At 31.6% G+C, this 18,352-nt stretch overlaps 1 protein-coding gene across 7 annotated transcripts in view; it reads right to left on the bottom strand.

Moving 5' to 3' along the window:
• Positions 1-352: 352 nt before the first annotated feature.
• The window catches only part of LOC132699111 (axin), a 164,106-nt gene continuing 146,106 nt past the window's right edge, over positions 353-18,352 (bottom strand). For all 7 annotated transcript variants that reach the window (XM_060665615.1, XM_060665609.1, XM_060665612.1 and 4 more), the window contains 2 exons: positions 10,519-10,728; positions 353-4,408 (listed from right to left, as the gene is read on the bottom strand). In XM_060665615.1, the coding sequence (XP_060521598.1) occupies positions 4,282-4,408; positions 10,519-10,728 (337 nt within the window). In that variant the 3' untranslated portion in view covers positions 353-4,281. The remainder of the gene's footprint in view (positions 4,409-10,518; positions 10,729-18,352) is intronic.

The raw sequence follows: 18,352 nt of genomic DNA on the forward strand, positions 1-18,352 counted from the left end.
TTTTTTTCGTCATTCTTTTAGCTGCCATCTGGGGGCAGGGTACACAATCGCAATCATCTCACTCATAACAAGTTTAATAACCTAGCCCTTTATAGAGACGCCAAGTTTCGAAGTTAACGAAGCATCTAACAAAAATGATTTGAATTTTTCTGAGTGTTCACTCTAAGCATCATCAATACAAAAAAAAAATTACAAGAAAACTGGTTTTAAAATCCAAGATGGCAATTTTGCCTTCTGGTGACCATTTCAGACTCTGAACACTGTGCATTAATCAAATTAACGCAAACTAGTAGAAGGTATAGGGAAGGAGTAAAACTCGTAAAGTAAAAAATACTAATTTTGTATTTGCGTGACAAAATACAAACGAAAAGGTGCACAGTATTTCGAAATGACAAACTTTCGATATCAAAATTATCGCGGCAACAAAAACGTCGAATTTTAATTTTACTATTAAAAAAATACTGCGTTAATTTTTACCGTCGATTAGAAAATACCGTTTATTATATAAAAAATAAGTATTTTTGTTGTTAAAAAAAGGAGGATAAGTTATCCACACGTCGACAACTAACCGTATGATACACTAAAAATAAGAAAGGGTGTTCCGGTAAAATTGGAAGAGGGTCGTGCCGACCGAGTCGCCGCAATGAAAATAAATAATAAAAATAAAATGGTAGGTCCGACCCGTCCAACTTCGCCAAAATTAAACGCTACGTAAAATCAGTTCTAACGATTAAACGAAAACTATCGCAAATTAAGTAAAAAATTTACAGGCAACTAGCCTAACGATAGAAAAACCCGACGATTTTCTCCATCCGCGTTAAATAAAGGACTGAGGTATGTTTTTTAATTATACTACGCGCTATTTAGAAATAATGGAGCGGAAATAATGTCGTTTTAAACCGACAAAAATAAAATCATACTCATGACTAATCAAAAGAATACAACACAATCTCAAAAATCGACTAAGCAAAGCTTCGTAACTCTAAATTTAATCAAATTAGTTAAAATAAAAATTACAAACGCAATTACAATACTGAAGTAATTTAAATAAAATTAAAAAAAAAAGAACCCCGCAGAAATGCATGAGAATTTAATGAAGTTTTAGTATGTTGCGGTGGATTAAATAAAGATTAAAAAACAGAAAATTATTTTGTTTTTTCTTTCAATTTCTCAATATTAAATAAATTAATTATTATTTTACTATGTCAATGCAGTTTCATAGAAGGTACTTTATCTAAGTTTAAATTATTCTTTTTGTGTATAAGTAACGTCAATAATTATTTTCCAACGTGTCAAAAGTTATTTTATTCTCAGACCAAAAAAACATAAAGATAGGTTTTATTTATTAAACGCGAAGTCAAAATTTATGAGCTGTCAAATTTTCTGAAAAAAAAAGTCGGAAAATAAGTCAAAATTTTTGTAATATAAGTTATAATTTGTGAGCTAAATCGGTTTTTGATTTATTTACACTTATATAATTCAAGGTATTCTTTCCAATACTTAAAAGATAAGAGGAGAGCATTAAAAAAAATATTTAACAATAACAATTTTGGTAATAATAATAAAAAAAATCAAATACAATGTTGGAATTTCATAATATTTTGGTGTCTGCCTCCAGTTAGATTCCAAATTATTTATAAATCACCTTATATATCTGATGATTCAATTTGCTTCGTTTCTGTGAAAACCATGTTAAAAATTCTCACTTGTTTTCCAGAAATTATGACTGTTTTTCTGACCTGACACGGAAATTCTGACTAAGTCAGAAATTTTAACTTATTCTTCAAAAATTTGCCTTATTAAGCTAAAACCTATTATTTTATTTTTTGTTGACTTTCGGAGCTATTGCACAAAACAGAGAGCTTTCGACATTCTTTACTATTACTACAATTATTATTTTACCATAACTTAAAACTTATATGAATAACAGGTGATACTTTCGTAAAATCTTGTTTCATAGCAGTAAAAATAAAATTTCCGACTCATTACTTTGAACGTTAACGCCTAACAATACCCAAATAATTATTTGATTTTTTCCATTTTGCGAAAAAAATAAATAAAGAGTTAAAGGCGATATCCGTGTCAATTTCATTTTAAAAAATTCAATAATAAAAAGTTCATACATATAAAAGGAAAAACGAAAAATGAACATATTCTAGTTACATCATCTTGTCTTCTAAAAAAAGTGAACTAGTTCTATAACATACTAAAATTTCATTAAAGTCGGGTGAAATTCATTAAAAAAAAACAAGTTTTTTTGCATTCGCTGGGGAGGTTACAACGGCCAGACAAGCTAAATCGTGACTTATGGGGGATTTACGCAAGTATCCATAAAAATTTACACTAATTTAAAATTAAAAATTTAAATGGTCCTTTAATTAGTGTTTTGATTAAGGACATGTAACTTTTCATTAATTTCTTACGTCCAATCAAATATGCGCATGTGCGTCACGAACATGTCTGTTCAGGCTGTTGTGTTTCAATTTGTGTTTGAATTTATTACCAACAAAATCAATCACGTACAACCAAATTTTTTTTGGATTATTTTCTATTGGCAAGTGAGTACGCGCCATTGATTTTTAATGAATTAACTAAATAAACTGTTGTTTTGTTAACACGTGCGTGAATCCACCATTATCAACGTAAAGTTGTCAAACGTTAAGACAGCTGCCGGGTTGCTTTTTATTTTCTGAAAACCGTGTTAATATAAGGGAGTGATTGTCTAAATGTATTGCTAATGGCGCCAAAAACTAAACATTTCGAATGTTTGAAGGCACTTCTTCCGACGTTCATTTGATTATTGACAACATATATACTTTTACGTTTGCAACACTGATTCGGAAAGTTTGAATGCATAAGATCAACGAAAAGAATATGTCCAATATGTACAATGATATTCACGCTAAGTTTTTCGAAATATAACTTTTGTAAGTGTAATGTCCTATTAGGGTTACTTTCTATAATTACTTCCATACAATACAGATTCTACGATCAAAATAAGTAATAACATAATAATAATAATTCTCAAATATATCAAAAATATTTAAATTATGTCAGGGTTCACTGTAACCATAGACCATATTTTACATCCGATTGGTATTATAAACAACTTCGCATATACAAGGTGCGCAAAATATAACTTCTGGCTGTAACTTGATTAATTGAAATGGAACGCCATATTTTTAACTTTGTACTTTTCAATTACCCATCGAATGATTTAACCTGTCTTAACTATACGCGAAATTTTTGACGCTAATTGGTGTTTTGAAAATAAAAATAATTATTATAGCTGTCAGTTTTGTCTTACTGCGCTATAGGTGTATTATTTTTTGTAATGTTTAACACATTAGAACAACTCATTATCATTGGGCAGTTCACCAAATTTTGAAATCAGTAGGATTGGAAGAAATGTGTTTTGAAATGGGTCTCACAGATCTCCAGACTTAGCACCACTACACTTATTTTGATGGAAACACTGTAATAACGCAAATGTTATCCAGAATTAGCAACAGTTTGTAGACATTTTGAAAATTGGTTGTTTTTATAAGTTAGTTTGCCGTTGTAGTCTGGATAATAAATAATATTATTTATCACTATGCATTTTATTGTTTATAGTACCAACTAGTTGTTGAACCTGGTTTTGAATCATGTCACAAGTTGTAACTCTTAAGATCTTAATATCTAAATTCACAGACTATCCAATAAACAAACTAGAACTTAATGTTAATTTCACGGATTCTGTCAAAACACGAATAGTAAGCTATATGTAATGTAAAATAAAAAATAAGTAAAAAGTACATTCCCCAGTAAGCTAAAAAATATGGCGTTCTTAGTAAATCAGAACAGATTTTTGACAACCATTTATAATATGGAAAGCCTTTTATAATTCACATACCTGAAACACTTGTTATTAATTTGAGAAATGTAACTTGGTTACATTTTAACACTTTTGGGACAACCTGTATAAAATGAAAGGAATTTTTAAAAGTACCCATAATAAAACTTTACATATTCCAGAAAGAAGCAAATCTTTTTGAAACCCTAATATAAAGTGAATCACACTGCATATTTGGACTTTGTAGCATCTACTTTGAATCTGGATTTGTGAATATTACTCATAGAGACTGAACAACCCTTAAATATGGACCGAAAAGCATTTTTAGGCAAACTTAAAATTGTGTCGCGTAAATCTACACCGAAACTTTAGAGATTTACCGACGCTTCCCGAAATCTTGCGAGCGGTCCTTATCTTCTATCGGCTTATGAAAATTTAAAAAAGTATCAGTCGACGGGCTTCACCTGAGCCATGATTTTGCCCTCCCACAAAGGAAGTACGTCTCCGTCGTTGCTTACCTCCTCTTGTATAACTTGGTTGCCGAGATCCTCGCAAACAGTCTTGAAGAAGAATCTAAAAAGGGCGAAAATAACGGGGCATAAGATACACTGTTTGTTTGAAGGTCATTCTAACATAATTAACGCGAACCTAATATTCGAGGTTTCTTTAGAAATGTAAGAATTTATGATAATAAATAAACAACATTTTCTCAGCGTTGCTAGCCCAAATACTGCAACGAAAAAGAACACAAATGGCCAATATATGAAACCAAAATTTTAATATATTTTTATGGAAAATATCAAAGCAAACAAGAACCACGACAAAAACTAAGAAGAAAAAGAAATAGATTTTCATTTTAAATTGCAAAAGAGCAAATTTATTGCTTATCGCTACCGTCACAGCAAATGAAAGTCACAGCTGTTTCAGAATTTTGGTCTTTTTGAAAGTGTGATTTGATTCCGTCTAAACTGCATTAATTGGTGAAACGTGTTTTGGTGGTGTATTCTGGGTTGTAAAAATGACAATAAGCGAATTAAAATGTTAAAATTATACGAGTTTATATAAGAAGTCTACACATTATTCAAAATTACTTTTTTTTTTTGAAACATTACATCCCTATATCATTACACTACTATAATAACAAATTCTATAAACAGTGCCTAATAGCTTTGGCTTCGAGAACGCTTGCAATTACTTATCACAGTGTAGGTGGATTCACTTATTTACAACAATACCTAACCTTTGCTTAAGTCCTATAAGTTCTTGAATAAATCTGATAGTTAGATTATATTTTTTTGTGTTTCATTTAATATTTTGTAAATTATTTAATTTGTTCATTATACAATTCTGTTCTGAAGCACTTGAGCAGTGTTAAAATTAGTTTTGGTTAGTTTCATTCTAAATACTAATATTCAATATGCCCGGAAGAGTTTAATTTATTATCAATTAGCAGACTTTATATGCTTTATATTTTTATTTAAATGTTTAAATTTTGGACCTGCTTTTTTTTATTTAAATATTATAAAATTTATGTTATGGGCATTTATTTTCAGTTTATTTTTAATATCGCCAACTTAAGTAGAGATTAAGGTTAGTGTTCACACTATTGTTTAATGGTTTTTACTCTCCTCCAGTGTAAAGCAACACAGTATCATCAGCAAAAGAGAAGTTATGCTACAAGCCTAACATTTTTTTAATTCAGTAATGGCACCAGCGCAAAACCTTGAAACACTCCGCACTCACTCAACAGCATATCACTATTTATATCATCTAACTTGACTTACTGTTTTCTGCCTGTAAAATATAATTTGATAATACTATATAATATTCCTCTAAATCTCAAACAGTATACCTTTAATTGTTCAAAGAAACTTTCACAGGCTACTGTAATAGTATTTATTTACCAATCTTCTGGATTCGTTCTACGTCAGTTGTTTTTAAATCAACCTTTCTATAGATTTTCTGTTCCGAGAATCTATAGAAATCTATAAGCAATTACACAATCTTGACCGCGACTAAGGTTTAACTTTCACCAATATGGAAATCAACAATATTTAAGCAGGTACAGAGTAGAATGCAAGCCAGTTTCAGTTAAGTTCTGAAGAAGTCAAAACGCTAACTACTTTTTTAATTCAACAAATACTGTTAATACAAAAAGCCCTTTATCAGCTTTTCTTTAATTTTCGAGAAGACGTTTATCACTGCAACTGGCCTGTAATTTCATATATTCTCTCTTCCCAGATTTGAAAATTGGACATATTTTACTTATTTTTAATTATTCTGGAAAAGTACCAGAACTTAAGACATCATTAACTAATACCGTTATAATTTTTACAATTTCCTTTTTTAGGTTATGTATGCCCTTGACTGTCGCTGAGTTTTGTTTCAGTTCAGATATGGTATCTCCTGCTCATTAGTCAGGTCTAGTTAGAATTTTTCTCACATGTAATGTCCGGAAAATTAGTACCCATACTTAAAAGTTTAAATGTCAGAAACAATTTCTATGAAAATATTTTTCCCGTTTAGCTATTTTATCAGTGACAGCCATTTAACGATGAAAGGCGTTTTCACCTTTTTGTTTTTTAAAAATTTGTTTACAAATAACCACTGCTTTTTCACATTGGTACCTGTCTCTTCCCATCATGTTGTAAAATGTTTTAAAGATTTTATCATATTATTTACTTTATTCTTCAACCCTATAATCTTATTTAAGAAGAGTTAAGAAGATGCAGATTTTGAGGATTCCCTTTTTTATAATTTATCTTTTCGTTTTATTAACTCAACTGGAGTTAATTTTATTTATCATTTAACTGTAGATTCCATTTCTAAAATGGTTAATTCATCGTGTTTAAATTTAAAAATTTAATTTGACCAATTCTACTTCACCCAAAAAATGAAAAAAAGGCCACTTCCCGAAAATTTTACAATAACCTCAACGAAATCATTTAAAAGTACTAATTTTATAACTAAGAAAAGAAAAAAAAGATAAGAGGATAAGGCTTCTCAGTATGAACCACGCGAAGCTATCTAAGGATCGCCTGGAGACCATCATAATATAAATCACACTGTGATGATAATTTATTGAAGTTAACACACATATTGTAAATAGGGTTTTGAATATGGATATTGGATCTGGATAATTGCGTTAAGAAAGCTTATTGATGTCTCCCGTTGAGCCACGGCACATTAATACTACTTCAGTAACCTTTTCTGCACACTCTCAATAGACTGAGAGTGGCAGTTATATACAGGTGACGACACCACCGTGGTCAAGCTTGGACCTAACCTAACAGTTAAATAATATTTTTATAGTAGATGAGCTACAAAAATGCCTGGAATTCCTTATTATAAATCCTAAAATTTGCATTGTACTGGAAACCATTTTAGTAATGTGAGGTATAAATGAGAACGTTTGGTCAAATAAAATCCCCACATAAGAAAATACATTATACTTGCTGATGTTATGATGCAATTTAATTTTAGTACACCATTGACTGACAATACTGATGTTGGCCAGGAGAGTCATGCAGTCCGTACCGGCTTTGATGCAGATGCAGTGATATAGTTTTAGGTCATCTGCATAGGCAACCTTGTCGAAGATGATCAAAGATATGAGACTATATATGAATATATTGAACAGATATGGTCCAAGGTAAAAACCCTGAGGCCCACCAGAAGTTGGAAAAAAAGGAGTCCTCAATTTCAAAGAACTGTCAACGTTGCACCAGATAGGACCTCTGAGTCAGTACATATAACGTCAACTTGCTCTTGCTTGTTCGGGGAGTCACAGATGTAAGAAGACAGAGAAAATAAATTGGAGATACATGATCTTTTTGCATAAAAACCATATTGTTGTGTAGAGAGTTGATTTCGAATTTGAGCAAAGATAAATTTTGTAATGATCACCTTCTTTGAGAATAGAATAAACTTTGGCAATTTTCTAAGATTATAGAGAAACGCCCGTTTCAGGTACCAGGTTACAAATGTGGCATAAAGAGGCATACAGTGCGTAGGAACAGTCTCTTACGATAAAACTTGGTATGCCGTCAGTCGCTTTGTTTTGCAGTGTTTTGCTTGCTGATAAGACAATTGAATGTGGGGTTTAGGAAAAAAATAAGAAAAACGTACACCCTGTATATTTTTTATTTTAACGTTCGTAAATCATCAAAAGAACAAAGAAGGTCTTATGCAATATTTCTAAAATTGAAAATAACCAAACTATCAGCACATTTCTCGTTTAAACTAGATAGCTATGTATGGTTGCGAAATAAAACTCCATTTTCCTTTTACTGTTTTATTAGAGCGTTAGAAACAATAATAATAACAACAATATCCCCGTCTTCATTTATTATAAAATGTTTTCATCTCATTCTTTTATCAAAAACGCATTCATTGTTTTTAAAAATTCGATAAAGATGTAGAAAAAATTGGTCACAGAAGGCTGTACAAAATAATGACAGCCCTGCCAATTAGAAAACAACTTGTCAAAAAATTACTTTTAATGTCTTAATTATTAGTATTGTTATATAAACTGTTATTGATATTAATTTTACCGTATCACTTATTCAACAATGACTTTTACATATGAAGAAAAGTGTTAGAATGCTATTTGGAATGCAGAAAATCGTCTGCAAGGGCAAGAGAACGATACATGAACCTATATCCTCAGAGCGTCCCACCACATTAACAATTTTTACTGCGCCTTTATCGAATCTTTAGAAATAATGAAACGGTTTTTGCAAAAAGGAGACGAAAAAATTTTATTTTATTCTACCCTTATAAATTCCGACCAGCTCAGGTGCTTTTGGCAGGGGATGCAGAGAGAAGACTATTTATAATTGGTATGTTAACGTTTGCGGCCAAAATTTAAATAATTTTCGATATATTTTGTGGACTGACGAATGAAATTTTTTAAATTCTGGAATTTAAAATCGAAATAATTATCACTATTGGTCAAGAGAAAATTTATTCCTAGTACATACCCGAGGCCCACAAGTTGCTTTCAGCTTTAAAGTTTGGTTCGCGTATTGTTGGTCCACATTTTTACGATGGCACGCTGAAATACTGAAATTCTGAATGCTTTTCTAGGTGACCTTGATCGTATAAGTAGGTAGAATTCCCATTTACAACAAGATGGCGCACCAGCTCATAACTTCCGAGGCACATATCAATTTTTGACAACCATTTTCAATAAATAGATTGCTACAAGTGGACCTCTTCCTTGTCCGCCTAGGGCACCAGATTCCACTTGATTTCTACTTGTATAAATTAATTAGGTTATTTAGTTTTTCTGTGTTCTGATTTTCATGTTTCTTAAGATCAAATAAAACAATAAAAGGACAATGGAGTTTTATTTCGCAACCATTCATAGCCAGCTGGTCTAAAAGAGAAATGTGCTGATAATTCGATTATTTTCAATTATATATATATATATATATATATATATATATATATATATATATATATATATATATATATATATATATATATATATATATATATATATATATATATATATATATATATATATATATATATATATATATATATATATATATATATATATATATGATGACACTATATTCCGGGATATCATCCGTTCGCTCGTTGAACTCCAACTGGAATCCTGCATCCGGCTGGAATCCTGCAAATCCTGCATCCGACTGGAATCCTGCAGACGTTTCGCCAAAATCTCACTTGGCATCTTCAATGCTCGCGCTCCGAAAACACTTCGAACACGGAGCGCGAGCATTGAAGATGCCAAGTGAGATTTTGGCGAAACGTCTGCAGGATTCCCAGTCGGATGCAGGATTTGCAGGATTCCACTCGGAGTTCAACGAGCGAACGGATGATATCCCGGAATATAGTGTCATCACATTTTTCCATCCGTGAATCAATACGTGAGAATATATATACATATATACATACATATATATATATATATATATATATATATATATATATATATATATATATATATATATATATATATATATATATATATATATATATATATATATAACCTTTTTTGTTCTGCTGGAGATTTACAACCCTTAGAGTCAAAAATCTACAGGGTGTTCCATTTAAAAAGACATTTTCCTCATTATTTCCAAAACCCTACATTCAATTGGTTTTCTGTTTTCTCCGTCAATCATTTTGCTAATTTAACAGACTTTGTATCTTTACATATAATAAAGTTACCAATGATGAACACTTAATTTAGATTAACCTGTAAATTAATGTCAGTTATATATGAGTGAAGATTTGGTTAGTTACTTTAGTCACTATAGGCATAAGCGGCAATGTTATTATTTAAAATTAAATCAAGTATAGGACACAAAGTATGCCTAATATAGAAAAAAAAAGAGTTTTAAATAATAAAAATATCGTCCTGAATTTATTTAATTATAATTTATAATTGAGTAGATTTTTTGATGTAACATGGATTGTAAGGTATCAATGCCACTCAATGTAAGCCTTAAATTAATCCAACGATAAATACATTGAGAAGATCAGCTTTCTAGGCTTCTTTAAAGTTGCAAATAACTGTAAAATATCATTTCACTCATCAAGGGTTCATCCACACGAAGATTAGGTACTTTAATTTCTATGCCTCGCAATCTAACTCGCTAAAAAGCTGGTCCAACCGCTTATCCATTTAAAAAATATAAAAACACGCTCACCTGTAGTTCCCTTTCTTCGGTAAATAGTCTTTGAACTGTTTGAGAGTCACGTGGCTGCCCGGAATTTTCGTCCGATACGGAAATTGTTCGTCGCAAAACGAAAACACAACGGTGGTGGTCACCTCGTCAGCAGGCTGCCGACCCCGTTGCGACTTTCTCAACGTTGATTGGCCGCTTTGAGCTAAATCAGGGTGGTGCCTGTTCGACGTTCTAAAATAGAAAAGCTATTAATTACGTTTCTAAATCCAGATATGTTTACTGAGAGAATTTAAAGTAAAATTGGTCGAAATAACTCACAATATTTTTCACTCTCTCCATAAAAATAGAGCTACAATCCTTGTAAACACTTTAAAATCAATGCAATTATTTTTCCATGGCTGAAAGCCGAATTGTTAGGTCGGAAGATCCAATTCCATGTACCACAAGGAGTGCAGTAGACATTTATTGACCAATAGCAATATTACAAAGGAAACTTTCGAAATAATTATTTTTTTAAATACCACATAAAAACAAATAAAAACTTTTTTCTTTTTATCTATGATACCTATGACTTCCGTATTCAGACAAACTATGAAAAACCGTTGGCGTCAGTAGAGATTTTAAACATTTTTTTAATTTCTTTTGGATTACGCGAGTTACATACCAATAAACTGCTTACCTTAGTATAATTTAATCGCACACTGTGCATTTAGATATCGCTTTATTCCGTTTATGTAATTGTATACAACTTAACGTTAAGATAATTTTGAGACAGGAGAACCAGTTCTGTTCTTAACTTCAGGCAGTCAACTCGCTTTTGTTGTTATAAATCGTTCCCGTTTTTAACGACAATAAAATTCTTTAAGCAAATTAAAGTTTTTTTAAAAAAGTGTTTCTCTGATCAACAAACGTAACTGGCGCAGTCGGAGCGGATTTTTCGGTAATTTCGCAAATTTCGGACAAAAATCGCCGAAGCGATTTATCGACGAACCGTAAATTCAAGTTCGGAACAGTCAAGAGACACTAGTACATCGTGATCTTCGAAGAGGACAAAAATCGCCTCCGGATTGAACTGTGTGCAAGGGAACAGGACCAACTTCGTCCAAATTAGACTAGGAAGACCTGGGAGCTAGAACACATCTCCGGTTCCTATAGGCGTTAGGCTAGGAAGAAGAAAAGAAAAAACAAACAGTCGAAGAAACCAAGCAATGAAAATCCCATCACTGTAAGTCGAATATTCCAATTTCCCATTTTCCATTGTTAGTGTAGTAATTGTAGTTATAAGAGATTCGTTTAAACCTCAATTTTACCCTCGTACTGTTTATGTCAATAACTTTCGATAGTATAGACGAATTGATCCGAAATTTTCTAGACATTAGCTTAGACGAACAACTTGATAATACATCTCGAAGTAATAAAATGGCATTAAATATTCCTCTAATAAGATTCCAAACTGATAACATTGCCCCATTTGATGGCAATCCGAAATTATTAATTAGATCAAAATAATGTAAATATAATGTAAATATAATAATTCTGGATGCAATTAGAAGTAAATTATGTGGTAGAGCCGCTGATTTGATTTGTAGCCGAAGTGAACTAAATTCTTGGCAATTAATTAAGAACGTTTTAATTCAAACGTTTAGTGACCAGAGAAGTATTGATTGTTTGATTCAAGATTTAATTAGTATGAAACCGTTAAAGTCTGAAACACCTCTCCAATTCGGCATGCGAATCCAGGATGCTAGAAGTCTTTTGTGTTCCAAATTGAGTTCAGAAATTCAAGAAGTAAATGAACGAAATATTAAAATTAGACATTATGATGATTTTGCATTAAAAACTTTTATTAATGGATTACCATACCATCTGCAACTAGTAACTCGATTAAAGAATCCGGATAATTTAGAACAAGCACTGGCCTATGTAACTGAAGAAGAAAATTTCGTATATTTCAAAACAGGTCATAATAGCAATTTAGCTAATACAATGTATAAACCGCAACCAAGAATGAATCAAAACTTTGTGAGAACGCCAATAAACCTATTTAGACCCCCCCAGTCTCAAAATTTTCACAATAACCAATCTAATTTTAAAAATATTCTAAATCAAACTCCTCAAATGCCAAATCAAAACCAATTAAACTATAGACCAATGTTTAGACCATTTCAAAGTCCGCCACAGAATCAACCAAGACCTATTACTTGGCAACCATATAATAGACTTCCTAATCAACAACATCCGATCTTTGCTAATCAACGTGCAAGTGCAATATTAAGAAATCAAACCGCTAGAAACCAAAATATTCCGAAAAATAATCAACCAGAACCTATGGATACGAGCTCAGGAAATACACGTATGTTTCCGAAACCTAATTTTGTAGCTCAAGAATTATTTGCACAATCCGTGAAAAGTAATGGTAATATTCCTGATCAATCGACATCAGAATTAAATTATTCCCCTATACAAGAAAACACAAACCAACAATTTGAAAATTATGAAAATACAGTAGATTATACTGCTAATCTACATGAAACCGATTTCGACCCAAATTATATGGATTATCCTGCTAATCCATACGAATACTACGACTACCAACCCGATAATTTCGAATCATATGAGCAAAATTTTCAAATGGATTCTTCTACCAACAACAATACCTAACAGATCAATACCAATCAATAAACGTAATTGATATAAACCACCACAGACTTGATTTGCCATATATTTATATCCCAGAAATTAACTCATATTTTTTAATAGATACAGGTAGTTCTAGATCGTTAATAAATCCACAAACTGCAGAAAAATATTTTAAATCGAACATTGCTTTTGAAAACTTTTTTATCAAAACTGCCCACGCAATTTCTCAACATGATAGGGTATTACAAATTCCAGCGTTTAAAATATTCAAAACAAATGAAATTATAAAACTTTATCTCTTTAAATTTTCCGAAAAATACGATGGTTTATTAGGTGACGACCTTTTAAAACAAATAAACGCAAGTATCGACTTTAACAAAAAGGTGTTAAGAACCACAAAAACTGAAATACCAATGATTTTCGAAGACACACAAGAACCCATACAAAATAATAAGTCAGAACCGTTTCGAAATTTCTCAAATTCAGTAACTGTACCCGGTAGATCCCAAAAAGTAATAAAAGTCCCTGTAAACCAATCCAATGGTTTAGGTATCTTGGACTATACCAACTTAGGTAGCAAAGTAGAAATACCCAGAGCTCTAGTGAATATTGAAAATAACTTCGCATTGACTATTGCCACTAATTCTAACGAAAACCCTGTGAAAATAAATTTTAATGGTCCATTAGAAATCGAAAATATTAATATAGCAGAAACAAACTTTATTGATAAAATGGAGATTGAAGAAAATTGTTTAAGCACTTCCCAAGATAATATTTTGAAACAAAATTTAAAAAACCTTAGATTAAGTCACTGTAATTCGGAAGAAAAAAATTCCTCTTAGTTTTACTAATAAAACAAAACATAAAATTAAAGTAAAAGATGAGACCCCTATCTATACTAAAAGCTATCATTTTCCCGAAGTACATCGCGAAGAAATAACCTCTCAGATTAATAGGATGCTCGAGCAAGGCATTATAGAACATTCTGATTCACCTTGGTCTAGCCCAATTTGGATCGTCCCAAAAAAAACTGACGCGTCGGGAAAGAAAAAATGGCGTTTGGTAATTGATTATCGTAAGTTAAATGAGAGAACAATCGATGATCGTTACCCGATCCCAAACATAGCCGATATTCTCGATAAATTAGGTAAATCAAATTATTTCACCACTTTGGATTTAGCTTCTGGCTTTCACCAGATCGAAGTAGACCCTAATGATGTTTCTAAAACCGGATTTTGCACACCTCACGGACATTTTCATTTTAAAAGAATGCCTTTCGGTTTGAAAGGAGCACCAGCCACCTTTCAAAGGGTTATGGACAATATCCTTAGAGGTTTACATAACGAAATTTGTTCCGTCTATCTTGACGACATAATTATATTCTCGGTTTCGCTCGAAGAACATATCCTAAGACTTAGACAAATTTTTAATCGTTTGAGAGAAGCTAATCTAAAGGTACAACTTGATAAATCGGAGTTCCTTAGGAAGGAAGTTCAGTACTTAGGACATGCTATCACGCCTAATGGTGTCAAACCAAACCCAGATAAAATACACGTAATTAAGAACTTCCCAATACCCACTACTCAAAAAGAAATTAAAAGTTTTTTAGGCCTACTCGGTTATTATAGACGCTTTATTAAAAACTTTGCGAAATTAACTAAACCCCTAACTCTTTGTCTAAAAAAAGAAGCGAAAGTAATTCATTCGCCCGAATTTATACAATCTTTCAAAACTTGTAAAGATATGTTAATAAACTCGCCTATTCCACAATACCCTAACTTTGAAAAATCATTTAACTTAACTACCGACGCTAGTAACTTTGCTATTGGTGCAGTGCTCTCCCAAGGAGACGTTCCTAATGATAAACCTGTGGCTTATGCTTCTCGAACATTAAACAATAGTGAAACTAAGTATTCTACAACCGAGAAAGAACTGCTAGCAATAGTGTGGGCCTGCAAACATTTTAGGCCGTACTTGTACGGAAAAAAATTTAAAATCTATACAGATCACCGACCATTGTCATGGCTTTTTAATCTGAAAGAACCTAATAGTAAGTTAGTACGTTGGCGACTTCGTCTCGAAGAATTTGATTATGAAGTTATCTATAAGCCAGGAAAATTAAACGCGAACGCCGACGCCCTATCGCGAATTCAGGTTAACGCCCTTGAAAGTGAAAGTATATTGAATGAACCTGGAAATATAAATGAGGACATAATTGACTATTTACGACACTTATCCGAAAATGTTATAAACGATAACCCGATAGCACCAAGTACAAACCAACAAAATTTAAATATCGATCACCAAACCCCTGTCGAACTAATAGATACTGTACATTCTGACAGAAATCAAGAAGCAACAAATGAAGGAATCCGAATTTTGGACGAAATTATAAATAATAAATCACACCAAATAATTGTTACACCCAATATACATAACGAATTAATAATAAGTCAAAACGATTTCCAAAAACTTAAAATTCTGGAAGTAAAAATTCCAAAACATAATGAAACCTTAATTCTAGATTTATTGAAAAAACACACATCTCTAGGAACTAAATTTTATATTTACTTTCACGACAACACCCAGTATAGCGAATTTAATAATGTGTATCGTAAATATTTTTATGAGAAACGACTAGAACTCATTAAATGCACAAAATTAATAAATACGGTTAGGGAAAAGGAAGAACAGATGCTAATCAAATTTCATCACGAGGGAAAAACAAATCATAGAGGTATTATAGAAACTATTGAGAATTATTATTATTGAGAAAGAATTATTATTGGCCAGGAATGAAACATGATATTATTAATTATATTAATGCATGCGAAATATGTCAGGTCGCAAAATACGCTCGAGACAAACCTTACAGTCCATTAGCTTTGACAGAAACCCCGAGCAAACCATTTCAAATTTTACACATAGACGTCAGAATTACTTAACAATAATTGATAAGTTTTCTAAATTAGGGCAAGCATTTAAAATTACTAGCAAAAATGCAATTGAAATTTGTAACTCTTTAATGCACTATTTTACATTCTACGGAATACCAGAAAAAATTATAGCTGATAATGGTACCGAATTCAATAACGAAACAGTAAAAGAACTGCTAAAAATTCATAAAATATATATTCATTTTACTACCCCCAGTCATCACGAAAGTAACTCAACAATAGAACGTTTCCATTCTACGCTATTAGAACATTTAAGGTTGTTAAAAAATAGATTTAAAAACGAAACAAATCTTATGGAATACGCTATAGTCGCTTATAATAGTTCCATACATTCAGCAACTAAATTTACGCCTTATGAACTAATATCAGGGCATACAGCATCTCGGGACCCCCAAGAATTACTAACACAATACGTTCTATTCTGAATACGTTAATAATCATAAAACTAAACTGCAATCCGTATACCAAAAGGTTACCGAAAATCAAGAAGGACAAAAAAAAAAGATTTTGAAACGTCACAATACTAAAGGACCAGAACAATTCCAGTTTAAAATTGGGCAAAAGGTTTATAAAAGTAACGATAGAAGAAATAAAAAAGAAAATAAATTTAAAGGACCTTTCGAAATTGTCGAAATTCTACCTAATAATAAGTCAAAATAATAAATAATAAAAATAAAACGGAAATAACACATATAAAGGAACTAAGGAAACCTGTTTCTGTTACAGATTCCTCCTTTTCTACTGCGGATTGATGGCAGAACAAAGATACCCAAAATTTCATAAGATTGAGAATAATCCAGGATTATTCCCCTTTAAGTTGGGTAACGCACAAAACCAAATTGACCACTGGACATTTGTTCAAATTTTCGATATAACAAATCTAATTAAAGAATATTATTATACATCTAACTCAGCGATAAAATTAAGAGAAGCTTTCGAAAAGCATAATAATAGTGCTGGCTTTAAAATAGAATTTTATAATTCATACCATTTAATAACTACATTAGAAAATAAAATCAAACTTGGAATCTCACAAATAAATCCTCAATATACTATAGAGCAAGGTAGAGAAAAACGTGGAATTATAAATGGCCTAGGTTCTATTATTAAAGTTATAACTGGCAACCTGGATAACGACGATGCCGAACGTTATGATAAAGCTATTGAAACGCTGTCATCTAATCAAAATAAAATTAAATCTTTAATCATCAATCAGATTTCGATACTAGATAATTCGATCAATAGATTTAATAAAACAATTAGTTCACTGGCATATAATCAAAATATGCTAGAAAGTAAATTACTACTAATAGAAGATAGTATTAAGAAAACAGATATCCATAATATTGATACTTTTAACTTTTTGATTATAGAAATGGTAATTTCGCAAGTTGTGACGCAATATCAAACTATTCTGCAAATTTTGGACAACTTAGAAACATCAATAACATTCTCTAAACTAGGCACATTGCATAATCCTTTAATTGAACCACGCGATTTGATAGACGAAATGAAAACAATTGAAAAGACTTTAACTAAAAATAATAAATTGCCATTTGAATCTAAACTTGAGAATATACTTCTTTTTGAAAAAGTAAGTAATATAAAGGGTTATTCAAAACTGAATAAGATAACATTTATTATTGAAATCCCGTTAACAGAAAACGAAAACTACAATTACTTCCAATTAATCCCCTTGCCTATAAAAATGGATTCCTACAAAGCAATCCTTCCCATGGCCGGATTCCTAGTGATAAGTGAAAATAAATACATCTTAACGAACACACCCTGTAAGGAAATTAGTGAAGGAGAATTTATTTGTAATAATGGTAACCAACACAGATTAATAAGTTATCACCTTGTGAAGTTCATCTTCTCCAATTTAAACAAAATGTGTCAAACTGTAAACTTTTCCTAGTGATAATGTCGGAGTGCAAGATCCAGAAACTATCGAACAATAAATTTTTAATAGTGTCTCCGAAAAAAACTGTTAGCGTTCAAACGTGCGGCAAGGAACAAGAAAGTATTCCCGTAGAAGGTCCGTATTTACTGGAATTGGTGCGAGAGTGCCAAATAAAGTTAGAAGGAACTGTTATAAAAATCTATGAAGAATCAAAGATTCGACATAAAAATATTGAACTCCCGTCGATAAACTTTACAACCCTAGAAATGGAAAGACCGACGTCGAACATTGAACCACTCGTCTTAGATGATATTCAACTGGACGACCTGAACACGATTCGAGCAACCCTTAGGCT

Source organism: Cylas formicarius, unplaced genomic scaffold (genome assembly GCF_029955315.1).
Source record: "Cylas formicarius isolate icCylForm1 unplaced genomic scaffold, icCylForm1.1 PGA_scaffold_3__17_contigs__length_32017465, whole genome shotgun sequence".
Classification (NCBI taxonomy): Eukaryota; Metazoa; Arthropoda; class Insecta; order Coleoptera; family Brentidae; genus Cylas; species Cylas formicarius.